Source organism: Dryas octopetala, chromosome 2 (genome assembly GCF_963921425.1).
Source record: "Dryas octopetala chromosome 2, drDryOcto1.1, whole genome shotgun sequence".
Taxonomy (NCBI): Eukaryota; Viridiplantae; Streptophyta; class Magnoliopsida; order Rosales; family Rosaceae; genus Dryas; species Dryas octopetala.
This window is the reverse complement of record NC_141367.1, coordinates 19,032,436-19,053,872: the sequence shown is the minus strand read 5'-3', so window position 1 is coordinate 19,053,872 and position 21,437 is coordinate 19,032,436. Positions and strand designations below refer to the sequence as shown.

At 35.9% G+C, this 21,437-nt stretch overlaps 4 protein-coding genes across 4 annotated transcripts; 2 read left to right on the top strand and 2 right to left on the bottom strand.

Annotated features, from left to right (window-relative positions):
• Positions 1-1,347: 1,347 nt before the first annotated feature.
• On the bottom strand, positions 1,348-2,281 carry LOC147293757 (uncharacterized). The gene is made up of 2 exons (XM_086231123.1): positions 2,132-2,281; positions 1,348-1,999 (listed from the first exon to the last, which is right to left on the bottom strand). The coding sequence occupies exons 1-2, from the start codon at positions 2,279-2,281 to the stop codon at positions 1,484-1,486; spliced, it is 666 nt and encodes a 221-aa protein (XP_086087249.1). The 3' UTR covers positions 1,348-1,483.
• Positions 2,282-5,478: 3,197 nt separating this feature from the next.
• Positions 5,479-9,151, top strand: LOC147293756 (RNA-binding (RRM/RBD/RNP motifs) family protein). Its single transcript, XM_086233696.1, has 4 exons — positions 5,479-6,117; positions 8,086-8,187; positions 8,467-8,739; positions 8,988-9,151. Exons 1-4 carry the CDS (start codon positions 5,617-5,619, stop codon positions 9,039-9,041), a joined length of 930 nt encoding a protein of 309 aa, XP_086089822.1. The 5' UTR covers positions 5,479-5,616; the 3' UTR covers positions 9,042-9,151.
• Positions 9,152-10,891: 1,740 nt separating this feature from the next.
• Positions 10,892-16,404, top strand: LOC147293755 (nuclear transport factor 2-like). Its single transcript, XM_086232435.1, has 10 exons — positions 10,892-11,009; positions 11,149-11,258; positions 11,355-11,489; positions 13,069-13,375; positions 13,840-14,102; positions 14,216-14,405; positions 14,628-14,752; positions 14,865-14,930; positions 15,105-15,186; positions 15,896-16,404. Exons 2-10 carry the CDS (start codon positions 11,220-11,222, stop codon positions 16,111-16,113), a joined length of 1,425 nt encoding a protein of 474 aa, XP_086088561.1. The 5' UTR covers positions 10,892-11,009; positions 11,149-11,219; the 3' UTR covers positions 16,114-16,404.
• A 133-nt stretch (positions 16,405-16,537) lies between these two features.
• On the bottom strand, positions 16,538-20,365 carry TPR4 (Tetratricopeptide repeat (TPR)-like superfamily protein). The gene is given in 8 exon segments (XM_086232434.1): positions 16,538-17,072; positions 17,075-17,124; positions 17,508-17,680; positions 18,326-18,556; positions 18,659-18,743; positions 18,981-19,153; positions 19,781-19,950; positions 20,026-20,365. Coding segments are annotated over 8 exon segments (1,155 nt in total). The 5' UTR covers positions 20,237-20,365; the 3' UTR covers positions 16,538-17,010.
• Between the last annotated feature and the right edge of the window lie 1,072 nt (positions 20,366-21,437).

Sequence of the window (21,437 nt, the reverse complement as noted above, 5' to 3'; positions counted from 1 at the left end):
ACGGGAATAAGCAAATGCAATTGTAGCTTGGGCCGTTATCGGATGTGCTCCACTTAGGCCTGCTATATTGGCCGGGCCGGGCTGGACGAGCCCAGCCCTACAAAGATAGGCCCAGGCCTTATGCGGTCTTAGGCTTTTTCAGCTATAAGGGTTGGACAAGCCGGGTCGAGCCATTGGGACGGGCCCAATAGCGCTATCAAATGTATCGCTGGTTGTGCCATTTTGACCATTTAGGACTCGTTTGTTTCACAGGACTGTCTTGGCTTGGACTAGCTATAGGGACTGGCATGAACTGGCTTGACATGGATTAAGCTAGCTAAGAACTGCCTTTATGTTTGGTGCAGTGCAGGACTAACAACCTGGATAATGAAAATAGTCATGTCCTATGTTTGGTGCAGTGCAGGACTAACAAGTTGGAAAATTAATTTTTGAAACAAAATCATAAATCCCCATATTTATTTATTTAGAATAAAAATGACATTTTTGTAAGAATAGATAAGAGGCAATTATTATTCTTATTCAAATTTTGTATGATCATCAGCTTGCCCCGGCCAATTAATTTGAAATATCCAAGTCAATCACTTTGGTCTTTAGAAGTTAATAGAAGTTAGAAAATTAGGTCGATCTAGAAACTCAAAGAAAGTGAAAATTAATTATGCATGCCCCACTGCACTAACAGAGGGTGGCTAGCTAGCAAATGGGCAACACATTGTGTCACATTTTAGCCACATGTTTGATATATCGAAGTGGTAGGAACGTGATGTTTTCTATATAGCTGTTTTATCTTCATGTCTCCATATATATCAAAGCATATATTGCCATGTCCCCTTGTAAAATGGAGGTCATGACTCCCACATGATTTTATGGGCAAGATTGATCTAGATGGTTTTAGAACCCTCTGATCTGCAAGATTAATCTAATAAGTTTTTGATGAGCTAGATTAATCATATCAACCTAACTAATTAATCAAAGATAATACATAGCATAAAAGAACAAAACTTTCAAATTTTGTGTGGTCTACTGGCTACTCAGAAGCATCATAGAGTAGGTTCACTTGCTTTCTTCAAAGTATTTCTCACAAATAATTAACAATCAATCACAGAGGAAAAAGAAGCCTAACCCAATATTTTATGCAAAGCCTATATATGAATTAGTTGGCCATTTTTCATCCCTAAACCTCTTTTTCCCACATTATTAGTAGACAAATCTAATCAAAAAAAATTAAACAAGCAACAACAACAATTCCCAAAAGATACATATTTCATTCCTCATCAAAGTTTTCAACATATAACTTTCATAGAGGCACAATTCCTATATCATAGAGGCTATCCAATCCAAAAACAAAATCATAAATCCCCATATCATAGTGTCTATCCAATACAAAAACCAAATCAGAATTCTCATATCATCGAGTCTATCCAACACAAAAATAAAATTAGTTCTTAGTCCACAACACAATGGAAACCATATAAGCACATCATCCTCAAGCATTGTTGCCTAGCAAATCTTGGACAAACACTTCTTTGACACTATCATCTAATGACTTGAACACTGAGATAGTTTGAGGTTTTTCCAAAATGAGAGTTAATGCCTTTATTTGATCCCTAGGTGACAGCCCCATATTCTTGAGTTCTAAGGCAATGTCAGAACGATCTTCATTACCTCGAAGTATGACCTCAGTGACCCTTTCCATTCTTTTTCCAGATTCTTCAAATAATTTTTGCAATGCAACAACTAAGGTTTCTGATCCATCACCTGAGGTTCCAGCAGCTCTTTTTCTCTTTCTTTGACTAATTTCAGATTGGCTGCCATCTTTGGTCATAGGAGATGCAACATTCTCAGCTCCAATGTCATCAATCTCATTTTGGTCTTCCTCCTCCATCATGTCAATAGGAACTTCGGCTCCTTTTCCAGTAGCACGGTCTTTTCCAAATATATTAGCAAGTCTATCATACAATGGATAAGACTTGTTTCTCCATGGTTTCGCATCATCATGGTACTATAATAAAATAAGAAAAACATTTGTTTAATTTCAAGGTCAATAATAATAAACAAAATAAAATAGATATGGAAAACATATACCTGCACATAATAAACCAAATGTCCTTCTATCCATTCTAAGTTCGTTCACACATTCTATGTCACTATTCCCTATTATGCTATCTAGATAACGCAAACGAGTCTCATGTCGCACAAATGCACGATTATTCAATGATCGTCTTTCAATATGTCTCCGTTTTGAGTTTAGCATCATCAACACAAGAAGCGTGCAAGCACACATTATCTCTAAGTGCCAAAACTCCAACAATAAGATCAACAAAATCGATCTTCGATCCATATCTAAAAATTTACATACAAACAAAGATGATTTAGTTAAGATAAAAAAGAAAGAATTTTGTTAAGCGTAATGAAAGAACTATTGTGCATGATGATAATGGTAATGATAACTTAATATTAGATATAATTCATGAAAGAACTAAAAACTCACTGCCATAACATGCAACTCGCTCTAAACTAAAGCCACATGACTACTAAAAAAAAAGAAGCTATCTCACACTAAGCAATCTTGTCATATATAGGTAACCTTCAGCATTCCATTAATAACATTAACACCAGTAGCAGGAAAACTAGAAAATGAATGCATTAACAAGAAGGCACACTACAATAACCAGCAAATATTCCCAAACAGAACAGAGCATATCTAGCCTGAACAAGAAACCAATTCTATCATAATGTCCCAAGCCAAAATAGTCAGAAAACAGAGTCATTCAACCATGGTTAGAATAATGACTTCAACTTCAGAAAACAGAGTCATTCAACCATGGTTAGAATAATGACTTCAACTTCAGAAAACAGAGTCCCTCTGCCACCATTTCAGCCTCTATTACTTACCCAAACAAATTTATCTTTGAGTGCTCAATTTTCAGTCATTTCAGTGAAGTCCCATGTTCCAGAAAGAGAAGAAAAGGCCCTTGGTAGTGATACAAACAAGGAGGGATTTAAGCCTCAATACAATTCAGAAGCTGCCTGTTTCAAGTACACAATTTTTCACTATGGAAACTCTTTTATATTTTTTTTACCCAGCACAACCCTTCCATTGACAAATAAACACAGTTAGGAAGCCACTACATGCTTATCCAATCTCTGAAATGACCTAACCTCACATCATCAAATGCTTGGCCCAAGTGGTTTTCCACCTATCCCCCAATCGCCAAACCCAAAAATAAATAGATAATTAAAATGCTATAGCTTTCTCATAATGTTATAAATTTGATAGGCTAATCAGATTACCACCACATTTCAAAAATGAATTATATATTTTGTAAGCATCAAACTATTATCAGTAATGCAGTGTGCCAATAGATTGGGAAAAAGACATCAGCAGCAAACCAATTAAAGCTCAGCAAAGCAACAGTCCATACATACCAAAGTAACACTTGCTTATGAACATTTGTCAGCTGTAAAACTAGTAACGGATAAAGACAAAGCCCCTCATATGCGATCTCCCCTTACTCTAAGATGATTTCAACACAACTATTACATAACCATCTTTCCTTACCAAAATAAGAGGATTCAAATCTAAATAGAATTTCATTAGCTATAATCATGATTATACAGAATCTTAGTTCATTTCAATATTCATATTCATATTCTCACCCATATCCACAACTTCATTAGAGCTTTGTTTTAGACTTTAATCACTGATCCAGCATAGCAAAAGAATAAAAAAATAATAGGAAAAGAAAAGTTCAAACCAAAGTACCGGACCTTTCAGTGCTTTCACCATCAGGCATCAAGCAAACAAGAATCACTATTGACCATTCAATTCAATTCAACCAGTCAGCTAAGGTGAGCTTTCAATATGATAAAGAAAACAAAAACTTATAAAACTTAAATCATAAGTCTAGCAGAAACTTAAGTCCCTTTGTTTTCCACCTTATCTCAACAACCAAACACAGCAAAAACAAATCTTCAAAAACAAAAACATGAACATATAACATATTATTTCCTAAACTTTCTCATCACCAACCATAAGAATTAAGATCATGGGCTTACATAATTCAATATTTCAACAGGTTCCCATGAAAACCCAACTCCAGAATTCCACTAAAACCACCAAAAACAAAAAGAACAACAACAACAACCAAAATTAGAAAGGGAAGGGCCAGAGTGAGAGAGCCGACCTTGGAACCAAAAGCTCTAATGAAGTTTAAACCCAGACCACACCCATATTCAAATTCTCGGAAAAACAATCAGTCAAAAGAGAAATCAAGGTAGATAAGTAGATTTGACGAAAAAAAAAAAAAAAAAACCCTAGATCTAGAGAGGAATTTTGAAGAGAACTCACTCTCTGTTGTTGCTGCAGGTAGAAGAAATGGGTTGGGTTGCTGTAGAAGATGAAAGAGCCAAATTACCAGTCGCTTCTGCCCAGTTATTCTCGCTGGTCGCCGCTGCCCAGTTCTTCTCCTCGGTCGCCGCTGCCCAGTTCTTCTCGCCGGTCGCCGCTGCCTAGTTCTTCTCGTCGGTCGCCGCTGCCCACAGTGATGAAGTCGCCGCTGCCCACTTTCTCCTTCAATTTGTTCTCGATATGAAATTGATGAAGTGTGTTTTGGTCTTAGGTAGACCCAGCTAAGGAGGTTCTTAGCTAAGAAGGCTGATTTTCACGGGTTTCATTAAGCCCACCTAAGAAGGCTGATTTAAGTTGGGGAGGATTCACTAAGCCTCATTTTTTCTAATCCTAAGCTCACTAAACATGGGTTTAAAGTTTTAACTAAGCCAGTCCCTGTTTGGAAGGTGAAACAAACATGGCCTTAGAGCTCTTAGGTTCCCGTACCATACTTATGCCACTTTTTTTTTTTTTTTTTTTTTTTTTAGAGGAAGGGAGATTGAACTTACGTACATTATGAGTAATTTTACAATTCTTTCAACTGAGCTACTAAATAATTGCATACTTATGTCACTTAAAACAAAGACTTTTTTGGTTATAAAACAAACGAATTACCTAAAAATAAGGTAACTAGCACTTGATTTCAATAATGCGGGCCGAGCTTAAGCTAACTCATGGTCAAAATAATAAGATCCATGCTCATAACTTTGGGTCAAGTTGTCCATGACCCTAAAAATAGGTGAAGATTAGGAAAAAAATTTAGGTGGGACAACTCTACTCCGTTATTATGTTGACGTTGATTTCTAATATCTTATGTATATTAAAAATTAAAAATTATTAATTCGAGTGATTGATTTCATGAGCTCAGTATAATAAGATGGTATGACTGTCCCACCTAAGTTATTCAGAAATGTAAAAAGTAGATGAAGAGTCCTTCCACGCGCACACAATGCCACCCAGGGCCGAGAAAAGAGTAAACTAGAACTCTGGAAAAGTCTGATCCACATTGAACCTTATCCCCCCCAAATATCTATTCCACTCTCACTGGACACAATCTGCCCACATCAGATTAGATTACATTACACAATCTGCCCACATCAGCTTTTACTCACTCACATCACATCTACCTCATCGATCACACCCTCTTTCAACAACTGTAGAAACCACCACAATCAACCACCATCTCCTCTGCCTCACTCACAGCCAGAGCTAGCATTGCTCTGCCCACCATGGCTGCCACTGCAGCTGCAGCCATTAGCTCCTCTTTCTCACCCTCCATCTACACCCTGAAATGCATGAGCTCCACCCATTTGACCCCTGACCTCCACCTCAAAATGTCACCAACAAGCCGCATGCTATCATCACCCACATCACTATCACACTCTCATGGCATAGAACCAGTCCTCCCTCCCATCAATGCTGGCTCAAACAAGTGGAGGGTGGTGAGGATAGGCACCTCTGTTGCTCAAGAAGAGGTGGTGGCGGTGACTGAAGAGGTTGAGGAGGCGGCGGTGTTGGCGGAGGAGGAAGAGAAGGAAGAAGAAGAAGTAGTGTCCACTGGTGATGAATTAGGAGAGCCACAACAAGTAATTTCTCAAGTGATTTCAGGTGAAGGAGATGAGGCTGTTGCTGTGAACACAAAGCTTTACTTTGGGAACCTTCCTTACAGTGTGGACAGTGCACAGCTTGCTGGGATCATTCAGGACTATGGAAGTCCTGAGCTGATTGAGGTTAGTAGAAAGCTCTGTTTTCCTTGTAATTAATAAGTTTAATTAGGAGGGGCTATGGTGGGTGCTGCTAGTAATATTTATACTGAAACAACATTTTGCCACAGTCTATGAAACTAATATTTTGATCTAATTCGAACTTGGGACATCTCCCAATATTAGAGAGAAAAATCCCTCTAAATTAACAACTAATTAGTTTACTCACAATTAATATTAATTATTTAACTTATTTTCATATAGCATTCTACTCACCAAGTCCCAAGTCCAAAATCCTCAATGTTTCCTTTATTGTCATATATAAAAGACATTAACACATGATAGATCTCTATGCATAATCTTGAATACGGATATTTACTATAGACCATCCACAATTAATTTGATAGAAAATTCCAAGCATTTGTTCTATTCAAGTTTACCATCAATTTTTCTTCTAGAGAACTCTATATTCCACCAAAATCCACATGCGAATTCTTTGGAAAGTATGCTATAAAAAATTAGTTTATTCAACACTAACAATCATTTACAAATACATTAATCGAACTATTATGAAATAAAAATTTCTCTCTTTACACCTCTTATGGATCATCCAATTTCAGGCTTGGATTGAACCAACCCTGCTGGCATGAGTAAGATAAGCCAACTCCTCGTGCATTTAGCTTATCTCACTTATGTCAACAGGAGTTGGCTCAACCCTAACCTAAAATTTGCCACACATTAGATGCACAAATCAGTAATAACAATCAAAACAAATATGCATATAGCCAATTATTTTCAATTTAACTACTTAGAAAATATGAGAGCTAAATGAAACTATCGCAACAGTTAGAGCGCAATTTATATGTACAACAAACAAAATATTAATGAATATCCTCATACAAAATATTCACGTGCCCCTATCATACATTGACCAACACCAACACCAACTTCACAAACCATACATTTCTTAGGTTCCAACAAATTTAAATTTGAGGTATTTACTAATAGGTCTCGACCAAAATTTCCTTTATCTAAAAGCCTCTGATCATGTTTTGTTTTTACAATAGGTCCTGTTAATATTGTAACTTAGTGATATTTACACCAATGTAAACTCTTTGATAAGTAACGATTACACAAATGTGAATTGTTGTTGAAATATATAGTTAAGATTCATAGTCTGACAATAACGATTTAACAATATAACAATAGGCATCTCTATAGTTTAAGCTTTTAGAATTATCATTCGCATGTTGTATGAAAATGAGGAAATTCCTCTTCCCAAATCCTACTCCTAGCTCCATCTTGCCTTCATCCTCTTAGTACATTTGATGTTACAAGTATGAATTGGAATTGTGGAACATACTCCATATTTTCCAATTGATTTATAGTTAGTACACTAGGTAAAGATGAGGCTGATTTTAGTGCATTTGCATGGCAATGGGGTGTTATATATATACATTAAATTTGCTTCAATGAGTTGGAAGAACCCACTAGCTATTGGTTATATCTTGAACTAATTAGCTTTCTATATATCAAATCCTGCAATTCCATGCACTCACTAGTTTAATCAGGACCAAGCTCCAGTCTTGAACTTACTTTGGTCTCAAGCTTGTTTAATCCTGTTCATTAGCCTCATCAGGACCAAACTAAGTATGGAAAGGAATCTTGATTGCTTAACAAACAGCCATTTGAGCAAGCTATAATCACAAATAGAACAAGAGTATTCATGAGAATGTGAATTTCTTTCCAAGCCAGCGTTTATATTATATTTGAGTAGTTCAAAAAGTTGTTAGTGTAACCAGATGTCAAAATCTATTGGCGGTCCAAATTTTATTGTTGTTACTTATGTTTGTTTCTCAACATGTACTGTTTTTACCTTCTTTTGGTGAAAATTTCAATTCTGCTAGTGCTAGTTATCTGTTACTGATGCCTTTCATCATATTGACTGCACCTTTTTCTCTGTTTCTTATCAACACAATTGATGATCCTACATAGGTTCTGTATCATAAGGACACTGGAAGAAGCAGAGGATTTGCATTTGTGACAATGAGTAGTGTTGAAGATTGCAATGCTGTCATTGAAAACCTTGATGGACGTGTAAGACTCTCTCTTTGGAATTTCAAGAATCTATCTTTAGACAAAGAAAACTTCTTTCTTTTTTCCATGGAACATTCATGCTGACATAATGTCTTTTAATTGAAACTATTTGTATCCTATTTACGTACCACATTACTAATAACATCTCTCACAATAATACGTTTCATTTATATAAATGAGTCTCACTTGGATCCATCCATATGAGAAATATGATCCGAAATGTGGTATGTACAGCATTTCGCAAACCTTATTGCTAATAGCATTCCAATAATGTTTCAGGAGTTCATGGGTCGAACCTTGAGGGTGAACTTTTCGGACAAACCCAAACCGAAAGAGCCTCTATATCCTGAGACTGAGTACAAGCTTTTTGTTGGGAATCTATCATGGTCAGTCACATCTGAAAGCTTGACAAAAGCTTTTCAAGAATATGGAAGTGTGGTTGGTGCCAGGGTTCTATACGATGGGGAGACAGGAAGGTCCCGTGGCTATGGATTTGTGTGCTACTCAACAAAAGCAGAGATGGAAACTGCCTTACAATCTCTCAATGGAGCGGTACTCTTTAGTCCAATATATCTCCTCACATTCTTAGACCTATCAAATACTTTTTTCGCCAACAATTTGGCAGCGCAATAATGTTATGTTATCATATTGTGAATCTGGACCGCACATTTGGTCAGAAATCAACCGAATCAATAATTCAAATTCACAGTTTAGCGAGAGAACATTTCTGTCTATGTATGCATCCAAGTTTTGGGCAAGTACCTGACCATTGCTTGCTTTTGTTTTCTTGGCTTTCTCAGGAACTAGAAGGAAGAGCACTGCGTGTAAGCTTGGCTGAAGGAAAACGCTCATAAGTTTTAGTTTTGTAAATTTGGAAAAGGGTTAATTGGAACATGTTAGCTGAGATTATATGATCACATGCATGCAATCACATAAAAGTTACTTAATTGGGACTCCCCTTTCATTTGTTGTTGCAGTCTGTAACTCATTTTTCATTCAGCAGCTTCAGAGTGGGAATTAATACCTGGCGAAAATGATCGTCTTTCCCAGTGGTGATGGTGGTTTAATTTACTCCTCTCCCTAGTTGATTTGCTAATTAATACTAACAAGTTTTTTGTAGTCATCAAGTCAATGTCATGCTTTGCCTTTTATAAAAGAGTAAAGTATCCTATAAAAAAAAAAGAAAAGTAGAGTTATTTGTAGCATATTTAGTAATTGTATTACTCACCAAAATCACCAACTAGCTAATGATATTTATCTTCTCAATCTTGGGAGAGGTCAAGTTTGAATCTCTACTCACCACATCTTCATTATAGTGTTATAGATAAAATTGTCTTCATCTATTACATTTAGATAATTATATTCAATTTATTGATTTCTTTTTGCTGAGATTATTTTTAAAAGGGACCTAAAAATGCATAGTTTATATCAAGAGATCACTTGTAGGGCACACACATGCCTTTAATTTAAATTGATCCTTCAACTTAGGTCATTATTAGATTGTCACTAAATTTATATATATACAAGGTAACGTTCTCTAGTCAGATTATGAATATGAATGACACATCTAGTTAAGAATCAATCTAATCAATTATATAGATTTGTTCTAATGAGATTATAACATTATTAAGTCGGGTGTATTGTATATGGATTTTAAAAGACTTTTGTAGAGTTTAAAAGTAATATGATATTCAATTAAGACTTTTAAAGACTTTAAAAAAGTATGTAAAAGTTTATGTGTATTCAAGTAAGAAATTTAAGGAGTTTATAAAAGTCATGTGGTATTTAATTAAGACTTTTAAAGACTTTTAAAGACTTTTATGTGTATTTCAAAGTTATTATAAATTTGACTTCTTTCCTACAAATTTTTAAGAATTTCTATAAACTCTGTAGAACTTATTAGAACTCTGTGAAAATTTGTAAATTATGTAAAAATCAATCACTTAAAAAAAAGTCTACAAAAGTCTTTATAAATCTATATACATTACACCCCTCCTAAATTGTCATTCTATAAATCTTATAAGAGAAAATTTGGCGCGCACACTCACACTCACACACATTTCAAGTGTGCACAATTATGAGAAATTCAATTAATGGATCTTCCCAAAAATATTCATATAAACCATAAATGTCAAAATAATTTATCCTTTAAATTGTTAAATGATTCTTTCCTAGAGTTCCAAATTAATAAGCATTATATTATTGATCAAATTAATGTCATAGCTTCCTAATATTATTAGGGATATCAAATGTCTCATATCAATCATGTTCAACTTCACCATGTCTTTCGGGGGACGATATTATTATGCTATTCAAGGAATGAATACATGTATATCTAATCTCTTAGTTCGCAATAGTTTGTATGTTTGAGGTGTCAATTTTAATATTTTTATGAAAAAAATAAAAAAAGAATTTTTATTACAGACTCATTAAAGCATCATTTTTTAAAATTAAATCAACAATTCTAATTTACAACTTGCTAACAATTTAACCTAAACCCATACAATAAAAATCAACCTGTTCATTTTTGTAGCACTTTCCAAAGAATTTTCCTTTTTTAAAAAAAGGAAAATAATTTGTTTTTTCTTTTTCCTATTAAAAGGGCAAAGCAATACCATAAGCGCAAATTAGCAAGGAGCAGTGCAGGGGAAAAAAGGTCCTTTTGAATTTTGATGCAATTCCATATTAAAGTGCGCCGCGTGGAGTGAGTGTTACCCATTTCTGTGGTGACTGCTACGAACAAAAAGCCGCAAACAGCAGCAGCATAAACCAAAACAAAACCAAAACCAGTGGTCGATCCTCTCCCCCAAATCTATCTCAAGGTCTTCGTCTCTCTCTCTCTCTCTCTCTAACACTACAGCCTTCACCTTTTCTCAGATCCCTCTCTCTCTCTTTGTATGTATATATCTGTGTTTTAGTATACCATTTCTGTATAATCTTATCTTTTGGGTTTTGGAGCAGATTTGAGGGGGCGTTTGCAGATCTAGGGTTTTTGATTTAGTGTCATTTTTAGGGTTTTAGAGGTTTCGAATATGGCCTCGCCCTTTCCCATTCCCGTCACTGCTACTCAGGTTCTTACTCTCTCTCTCTCTCTCTCTCTCTCATTTTTCCCTCCCTTCTTTCTCTGTCGTTGTGACTGAAATCGCCGTTGTGTTTGTGTAATTTAGGTTGGCACTTACTTTGTGGGGCAGTACTACCAAGTGCTTCAGTCACGGCCAGACTATGTGCACCAGTTCTACTCCGACGCCAGCACTATGCTTCGTATTGACGGCAACACCAGAGAGACCGCGACTGCAATGCTGGTATTCTTTGTCTTCTCTTTCTTTCTTATAATTATGTTTGAGTTCTTGTTGAAGTGACCGGACCAAAAAAATGATTATTGTTAAAGTTTGAACTTTTTTTTTTTTTTTTTGTAGAAATGAAAATGAAAATATTTGATTTTATATGTGTTTTGAAGTTGATTTGGGTGAATGAAGCTTTATGCATGTGTATTTGAAGTAGGCTGTTAAATGGGTTCATGGGTTTTTTATTCTTTGTATGTTTGATTATTGTTATTTGTTTTCCTAAGATTCTTATATGTACTGGGTCGGTAGAATAATTTCCTGAATTTCTTTGAGTATATACAATTGTGTTCAGTGTATTTTAGCTGATTTTACTAGTTGCAGAGAGTGACCCTGTGTACCTAACTGTGCGAACTGTTCCGTTTTTCTTATATGGTTGGAATCTTTACCTCATTGTATTGCATCTTTTAGTTAGATCGTTGGAGTTCTCATTTTCTTTTCTTCTTTCTCCCCCTTTTTGGTTCATGACATTTAGTGAGGCAAAGGGTATCTGTAAGTGTGACTGGATTCCAGTCTCACCCTAAGCTGCACTGCAATTCTTATTGTTTCTCTTACCTTATAAACAATTTTCATATTACATGGTAAGATCATTTGTCAAGTCCATTTTTGCATAGCCTAATAAATCAGAATTGTCGGACTATATATGTGTTAATGTGTATATTTTCTGCCTTTTTCCCTTTTGGCTGCTAATATAGTAAGATGTAATCTATTTTAATAATTGCTTTTTCACATAACATATATGGTGTATTGGTGTTTGTTCCCAGTTTGTCTGTTTTCCTATAATACTACATTTTTACATGTATTTTGCAGTAAGATATTCTATGAGAGTTCCCTATTAAGTTTAATTTTTATTCATTTGTCAGTTTCTAATTGTATAAAAATTGTATTCGTTGGTTTTTGAGGATTTATCCCATCAAATATGATGGATATTTTAACGATACGTTCTACTACTCTCAAGTAATAAAAGTCATTTATAGAAGTTTAACTACTACGGCAGAATGGACGCAAACTCTTAAAACATTCTGACCAGTCAAAATATTGTTATCACTTTCTTTTCTTTTCTTCCATTCTTTTTTTGGGGTTGACCTAGGAGGCTGTAGGTCTTCATTGAACCACAAGCATAATAAAATTAAAATTTGTGTGGTTGTGTGGTGTCAAAGCACTTCGACCTTTGAGCCATCATATTATCTTCTTAGATTTTTTTACAGTATGAATTGTTTTAGATGATAAATGACCTTCCTTTTTAATCACGTTGATAAGTGGTCTGGGTTTTTATGTTTAAATTAAGGCATTGTTGTTCTATTAGGCTTAGTCACGTTCTCTTTCCACTAACACTCCCATTGACACGATTATTGTTTGAAAAATTCATTCATGGTTTCCTAGTTACAAGTAATTAATCTGATCCCACTTGTCAGCATAGTTTGTATATCCATTCTAGCTTATTTTTTTTCTGCATAAGGTATGTACTAGTGGCATTCATAGCTATTAGTTTGTTGTCTTCTTGGCACTCAATTTTATCCTTTCTGTGTGTATGCAACAGCAAATCCATGCACTTGTTATGTCACTCAATTATACTGGAGTTGAAATCAAGACAGCACATTCCTTGGAGTCTTGGAATGCAGGTGTTCTTGTGATGGTTTCAGGCTCTGTGCAAATGCAAAATTTCGCTATCAGGAGGAAATTTGTGCAAACTTTTTTCCTTGCACCACAAGAGAAAGGTTATTTTGTACTTAATGATATATTTCACTTCATTGATGAGGAACCATTTCATCACCATCCAACAGTCATATTAGCCCAGAGCAATCTTGACTCCAAACTAAGTGCTCCTACTACAATCCCTGAGCCAGGTATTGTAATTCATCATGATTTACGTTGATTTAGGAATTTCATTGTCAGTATTCTAAAGTCTTATTGTAGTGAGAGGTGGAGAAAGGATATGATTATTTGCTAACAAAGTTCCATGAATTTGTTTGATTATATATTCCTTTTCCATTTATTTACAAGAATTTGATCATTGAAAAGAAAGAATTTATGTATGATAACAAAAATCAATTCTGTAATCAGCAATGGCAGTCTTCTGTTTATTGATTTCTACTCTGTGTGTAGTAAAGTAATGATGGTAGGTTGGTAACTTTACTTGAAACCATGTTCATGCATGATTACGATCTGGTTTCTACTTTGGGGTAAAAATGTCTTTTGAAATTCTTAGTAACTTTTTTTGTTTTGATAATTAGATAAGTTATCATTTCAACATATGCCAAAAATAGTGTTTTTATTTAGTAATTTAAAAAATGAAACTGATGTTTTGCAGTGGCTAATTATTTGTTGGGTGGAGAAGTTCAGACAAGAGACTTCGTGGCTCCTGATGTCAAAGAAAACGGTCCAGTTGACCATTATGGTTTTTCAGAGCAACAGTTGCAGCAAGTTGTTGAGTCTGAGAATATCATGGAGGATAGTGCTGCAGAACATTCAAATGGCTCACTTCAAAGTACAGTGAACACTGTACAAGATCACCTGCCTGCATCTGTGGAGGAACCTATTGGAGAGCCACAAAAGCAGACCTATGCTTCCATAGTATGCACTGAACCTGTAACTAGCTAATTGTGTTCACGCTCACACATATGTATGTGTGAAATGTTATATCCATTATATGTGACTGATTTTGTCTGCTTGATTCTTTTTGGAAGTTACGCGTTGCTAAAGGACAACCTGCACCTTCTGTAGCTCCTCAGCATTCAGTTAACAAGAGTGCACCACAGACTTCAGATTGGAATCACTTTTCACATCCCTCTGCTCAGCAGCCCTTTGCATCGTCAAATATTATTGAAAGGCCTGTAGCAGAGACAGCAGATGAGGTTTCCGCCCTGGAAGACGATGGTGAGCTTTTTGGCTTCCTTCATTTGTTATCATTAAGCTCTAGGGGATGAGTTCTTTGAGATAGTATTATTCTTTTTTTAATTGTGTCAAAACATACATTTTGTTGTTTCTTTGTTTTGATTTCTCTTTTTTTATTTTCTAAGTAATCATCTCATTGGTTTAATGGCCTTCAACAGTTTTATTTAATGATCTTTTATTTGTTTTTTGTATGAATGATTTTAGGCGAAATCAAGTCTGTTTATGTAAGAAACTTGCCACCTACTGTGTCTCCCTCTGAAGTTGAGGAGGAATTCATGAATTTTGGAAAACTTAAGCAGCCTGAAGGAGTGGTCATTAGGAGTCGCAAGGTTCATGTTTTTAGCTTTTTTTTGTTCTTTTATTCCCTCAGATCCCTCTCGAAATGTTTCGCTGTATATCAGTCTGAATTTTGTAAGCTAAAATTATTCATGTTTTGTGCAGGATGTTGGTGTGTGCTATGCGTTTGTTGAATTTGAAGATATCACTGGTGTTCAGAATGCCGTCAAGGTCCAAATATGCTCTTGAAAACATTAATACAACGAGACCTGTTTGCAAAATTTGTATTTTGATATAAGATTCTACCATGACTTCCCTTACGATACCAATCTAATTGTAATACAAGACGATGTCTCCACTGAATCTTTTATTGTTTTGTTCTTGTTTTTCTGTTCTATTATGTAGGCTGGTAGTGTTCAGATTGCTGGACGACAAGTTTACATTGAAGAGCGGAGACCAAACAGCAACATCCCATCTCGAGTGGGAAGTATGTTTTCTTTGTTAATATTCTCTCTCATCATAAGATGTCTTCATTTAACTATTACCGTCTGAATGAGTACATTGAAAAATTTCAACATTTAACAATTTCCCTTCGTAAAAATTGCAACATTTAACGTTGCCGGGCTGTCTATTTTGTGTTAACCATGGTGGCCTCCCAGGTGAGCTCACTGTGATTGGTTGGACATCAAGCCTTCCCTAGTTATGTTTGGTTTGAGGGTTGGATCTGGTGATGTAATCAAGGATATTCTTATGTAGTACTGAACTACTGATATCATAAGAATTGGCCAAGCTATCTTCCGGCCAAGCTATCATAATAATTGTCCTTGGCCAAGCTATCTTCCAAAATATCATCATAAATGTCTAATTCTGTATTTTGATGGCCCTTGCATGAGATATTGTGCTGTTATTTTGAGTAGCAATTTTATGATTAGTTCATAGTGGTCTCATCCTACAATCTATGGCCTTTGTATTTAATATGCGAGTACTAGAATTCATCTGCTACCTTATTCTAGACATGTAGCGAAAGAAAATCTGGTGATTTCTCGTCGAACCCTGTCAGTATGACTCCTTAGTGTGATAGATATTTTATGATAAAATTGTTATGGTATAACCAGCTCATGCTATGTTAATCTCTGCCATTCTGGCTTTACATAAAGATATGTTGTAATTTATCTTGATTGGATTGTTGTGAACAGGAAGGGGTAGAGGAAGGGGCAGCTACCAATCGGAGGCACCAAGGGGTCGCTTTGGCTCTCGGGGTTTTGGGAGGGGAGGTGGTCATGATGGAGGGGACCAGGACTATAACAGACCAAGGGGAAATGGATTCTATCGTCCAAGTCCCCGGCAAGACAGAGTGAACCCAAGCTATCAAGCATCAAGAAGTGGACATAATTCATCAGAGTTCCCTAATTAAAATTATTTTACGAAGAGAGTAAGGAAATTTTTGGGTCAGCAGATATCCTTTATTGGTTTCAAGAACTATATATTGGCATTTCCTAGAGTCGATTTAGCTTAGATGTGTTGGGCATGCGAATCATATTTTTTTTAAGAGGTTGCTTCATTATGGACTTCATAATTTAATAGGTGATGTGTTTGCAATTTTGACCTCATTTGTTCTCAGCGAAAAATCTTGCATGGTCTCTCTTACTGATGAAGTTTATTGATAAAATTCATTTGTTTATTTAATTATATATAGTCTAAGAAATTCAAACTCGTGTAATCCCTTGGACTTCACACTCATCATCTTCATCTCTAGAAGATAATGTGGTCAGGCCTCTGACTATTTTCATACTTTTGGGTTGGTAAAATTTCTGCAATGTAGTCCAATGATCTTGCAATGTAGTTAGGGTTCTGGTATGCCCTTAGAGCCCAATCATGCAGAACATCTAGCTCATTTCTTGTGGTTAAATTGGTATAGCAGCTCTGCTCTGATACCATTTATCAGTCAAGAAGATTGTTATGAAGATTATACAAGTCCATTCTGAAGAAAATGAGCAAAAAACAAAAGTTCTTTTATTATAACGTAAAGCAAACTATCGGCCCAAGGTTCTCGTACAAGTCCTCTATACCCCATCAAACAAAAACCTGGTGGCATCTGTGTATGACAAATTAAAGGACAATAAACCTGGTGGCATCTATGTATGACAAATTAAAGGACAATAATTTTTCACTAGAAAAATGCTCATATGACTAACTTCTATGGCCACCAAATGTCCCAGTTTGAAACTTTTAGTATTATGTATCTACAACTTCTGGCCCTATGAAGCATTATGACCTGGTTTGGTATTTCAGCAATCTGTGTCAGGAGAGTTCAGGCAATTGCAATGGTCATGGCTCCTTGTACAAGAGGCACCTGAATGAGGTCTTGAGTTACTCCTCTTCTTCAGTTTCCCAGAGGAAACGAGCATATGCCCCAAGAACATGGCTGAACACAATGGAACAAAAAGTTCAACGGTCATTTTAATCATTAAAGCTATATTTATCTAGTTTATAATTAGAGCTTTACTACTAGTCAAACATTTTGAAACAACTCTCATCATGCAGACCAATAAATGGTGATCTGGAGACAGGAGTTACTCAAGGTAAGAAAGTTCAATCCCTACTTTCTGCATTTTCTACTTCCTTTGGTGATTAAGATGGCTTTATTTATCAAAATAATATTTACATGTACATTTATACATGTAGCTAGCATTCCTCATACACTATATATATACATGTGAAGGGCATCTTTCCAGATTAAAGAGAATATGGAAAAGCACTCATGAATATGTACAAGTAGGAATTCAGAGATCATGCAAAAATATGTACCTATCTTCAGGAGTAGTTTGAACAGCCCGCTCAAAGTAAGACAATGCCTTCTCACTGTCATGATGAAGTTCCCACACCAGTTTAGCATATTGTGCCATGATCTCACCATCCCTTGGATCAGCTAGTATGGCCCGCAAATAGTATTCCTCTGCTTGTTGAAGGTCTCCCTTGGACTGTAGGCAATCTCACAACAAGTGTGACAAGAAATTAATTCTTGTGGGAGTTCTTTTTTATTTCAAGTTTTACCAAACAGAAATTAATTCTGATCTCTCATATATGTAAAGAATAATGCAACTACAGGAGGTAAGTTCATTGTAAAGAATAAGAGATGTTCTTTACAGAACCAATTTTTTACAACAATCGCAGAAGTGCCAATAAGTTTCTACATTCAAGAAGCCAATGTGCATTCACACACAATTTTTTTATGGAAAGTACTTGAAAATACTACAGTGAAATTTAAAGTACATTAAACTAACTCTGAACACTGCTTTTCATGACAAGTATATTGGATTGTTGGGTCCAACTAAGAGGAAAATCTGGAAAATCACTCACAAAACTTATCGACTCTGGTCCACTGCAAAAGAATATCTTTAGTGTACCGTTAGATGTGTGGGATCAGATTGACTCTTCCTTAATGTTTTGTTATTAGTCCCATAAATAAAACAATGGCCAATTCATCAAGGAAAGGATGGATGACTGCCAGTAACAGTGATGCCATTTAATACAAATCTATTAATAGCTTCATTTTTTTTCATAAGTAGATGTTCAATAGGAAAAAGAAAAGCCGGATGTGAAGAGAAAAGGAGAGGATGTCTCACCTGACACAAGAACTGACCATAATTTTTTAGAAACAAAGCGTTGTTGGGATTTTCTTCAATCATCATCTTGTAATTCTCCTCAACATTTTCACCCCTTCCGAAGGCAGCTGCAGTAGTATCAGGAATGTCAATCCCATTCCCTGCTGCAATGTGCAAGGATGGGCTAACCCTTTTAGTCTCTTCTTGGGAGTCTGTGTTTTCAAGTTCATTCATACTTTCTCCCCTGTCTCCCTGCATTTATTATACAAGGCATTAGATCATTTACAATAACGTAAGCATTCTCATATGCCATCATATATCTTCAACAAGATAAGAAAACGAACAAGAAAGCACCTGAATCTGATCTTGACATGCTTCATCTTCTTCTTGGTCGTCCTCGATCTCCCAGAGGAAATTAGCATATGCTGCATGAACATGACTTAAACAAGAAAACAAATGATTGACTTTCAGATGTGTTTTGACCAAAAAAAGAAAAAAAAACTTTCAGATGTGTTAAATGCAATCTGATACATTGACTTTGCAGGCCTGTACTGGATCTTGTAAACAACTCAACTGGAACTTAACCCAACTCAACAAATATGAAAATCAAGATTTTCTGGTGTGAAATAAAATTATACTTTTCTTTAGAGATTGATTAAAACAAGAAAATAATCACCTATCTTGATCAGTAGCTTGAGCTGCACGTTCAAAGTAACTCGAGGCCTTGTCTCTGTCATGATGAAGCTGCCAAACCAATTTAGCATACTGCATTAAAATCTCACCATCTTCAGGATCCGCTAGTGTTGCACGAAAATAGTATTCTTCAGCTCCATGGAGATCTCCCTTGGACTGCCATTAAAAGATTGAAGAACATTGCACAAGAATTAGAAATTAAATTCTGTTCTGTATAGAAGTGAATAATGGATTTAAAAACTTCCCAATGAGTCCAACTCAAACATAGGTAATGTAAACAGGCAACATTTTTGTGCTCCCTGATAAAGAGGAGAAGGGTTTGTTCAATGCAAATAACCTTTATCATAATTAAGTCTAATAGTAGGACCTGAATTACCAGGCAGCAATAGCTACTAGTCTATAACAATGAAAAGAACAAAAGCAACAACTGCTCCAAGCACACTCATAGGCGGGTTATGTCTAGCCCAGTCAATGGTCAATAGAAAGATTGGGTTGCAAAAACAAAACAAAGGCTTAAACCTTGCCTGCCCCAACCACTATTGCAATGCGGATTTGAACTCACATATTTACCTATCGAACTACTTAAATTGGTAATCAGACCCAAAAATTGACTGTTGGGATTTGTATATTCAAGAAACAAGAATCGAAAATTGGATATTTGTATCAGTTCCAAAGCTCTCAGTTTGATGTGATGAGGACAAATTTAAGCTCACAACCAGAAGGGGAAAAATAATAATAATAATAATAATAAGAAAAACACTTCTTTCAAGAAAAAAAAATTACCAGTAAAACTTCAGCATAATTCCTAAGGAACCAAGGGTGGAAGGGGTATGCATCAATCATACTCTTATAGTACACTTCCAGGTTGCCTCTTGCATCAATAATGGCCATAGATAAATCATCACCACAAACATGATAACCAAAACCAGCAGCATCAGCCCCAAGCCCAAGCCCTGTTGCAAGATACAAGGGAGGATTAGCAGGTTACTTTTCTTCTTCAGGACACAAGGGCTTGATCACAAACAAACCTTCTTCTTCCTGTTCACCCTCTTCAATCAATTCCATACTCTTCTTTCCCGAACTGAAGTCACCATCTCCTCCTTCAGCTTCTATACAGTCTTCTATTGTAATAGTCCTCTTCAATACTCCTTGATCTGAATCTTGCTGCCTATTCTTATCATCCTCAAACTCATCACTGGCTGAGTTATATATTGAAAAAGATGGAGCTGTTTGCAACATTGTATTGCTTTGTTTATATGAAGACTTTGTTGGTGTAACTGAATTTCGAAACTCTTCTATGTCACAAAACTAACTAGTCCTTCTAAGTCTCCATCAGACTGGACACCGAAAGGCCTTAGAGGCCTAAACTCTGGGATTTTTGATTGAGTTCTACGAACCCAGGAGCAGAATGAGAGATTGGAGAAGAGTTGTATGGAAAAGATGTCAAGTTGAGATGGTGAACACCATGAGAAAAAGGATAGTTTGGTGCAATTATGGTAGTGCTCTACAGGTTCAAATTCTCTATTGGGACTGTCTGAGAAGGGCGAGAGGAGAGTTCCAAGAACTGGGGATGATGAACTTCTGAGGACTATCTGATAAAGCTCTATTAGTAGTCTTTTGCTTGCTTGAGATTGCAAAGCTCTGTGTCCCTGACCTGTGAATGGAAATAAAAACTGTGTGAAGTTCTTAAATTAAATTGAATCGAAGGTAAACATCCAACTTACCAAAGGAACATGTAGTCTAAGTATCACATAGTCTGTCCACTGGAATTTAGCTACAATCAATGCACATGGCTTTAGGTAGTAACCGATAACATGTCGGTTTGGATGCAATATCAAAAACCAAGCAACAAGGATGCACATGATTCCATAAATAAAGTATGAAGGTCTTCAAACAGTTTTGAGTGCAATATGGGTAGTTCCACATTCATAGAAAGCAGAGTAGGAAACACTACATTAAAATCACCAGAGAAATATGGGGAAGCTTGTCACCCAATTAAGCTGCTCTATTATTTTCTGGTAAATAATATGTGGGTCACAATCCTTAGATCTAATTAAGCCACAAAGGTATAGGTTGAGTTTTATGTAATTAGCAAGAACCAAGAAATAAATAATAGTTTTCAAGGACATACCTCTCTCTAGCTCCCTTCACTTTTACTTTCTTTCCTGTGTGAAAGGAAAGAAGGTTGTGTGCTAAGGGCCTTCAAGAAATGAGAAACAGAGAAAGAGACAGAGTGAAATGACTTACTTGATTTGGTTTAAGCATATCCATGGCAGAGTGGTATACAAGTTGAATTTTTCATTGGAAGATGTGACATGTGGCAGATATGTAAGCTTCCTTAAAGTACTATTTTATTTTGAACTTGTTTATTGGGTGGCTCGGAGACACAGCAAGGAGTGGCACGAGTACCTTCTACGGTTCTACCACGGAAAGGGGTCAT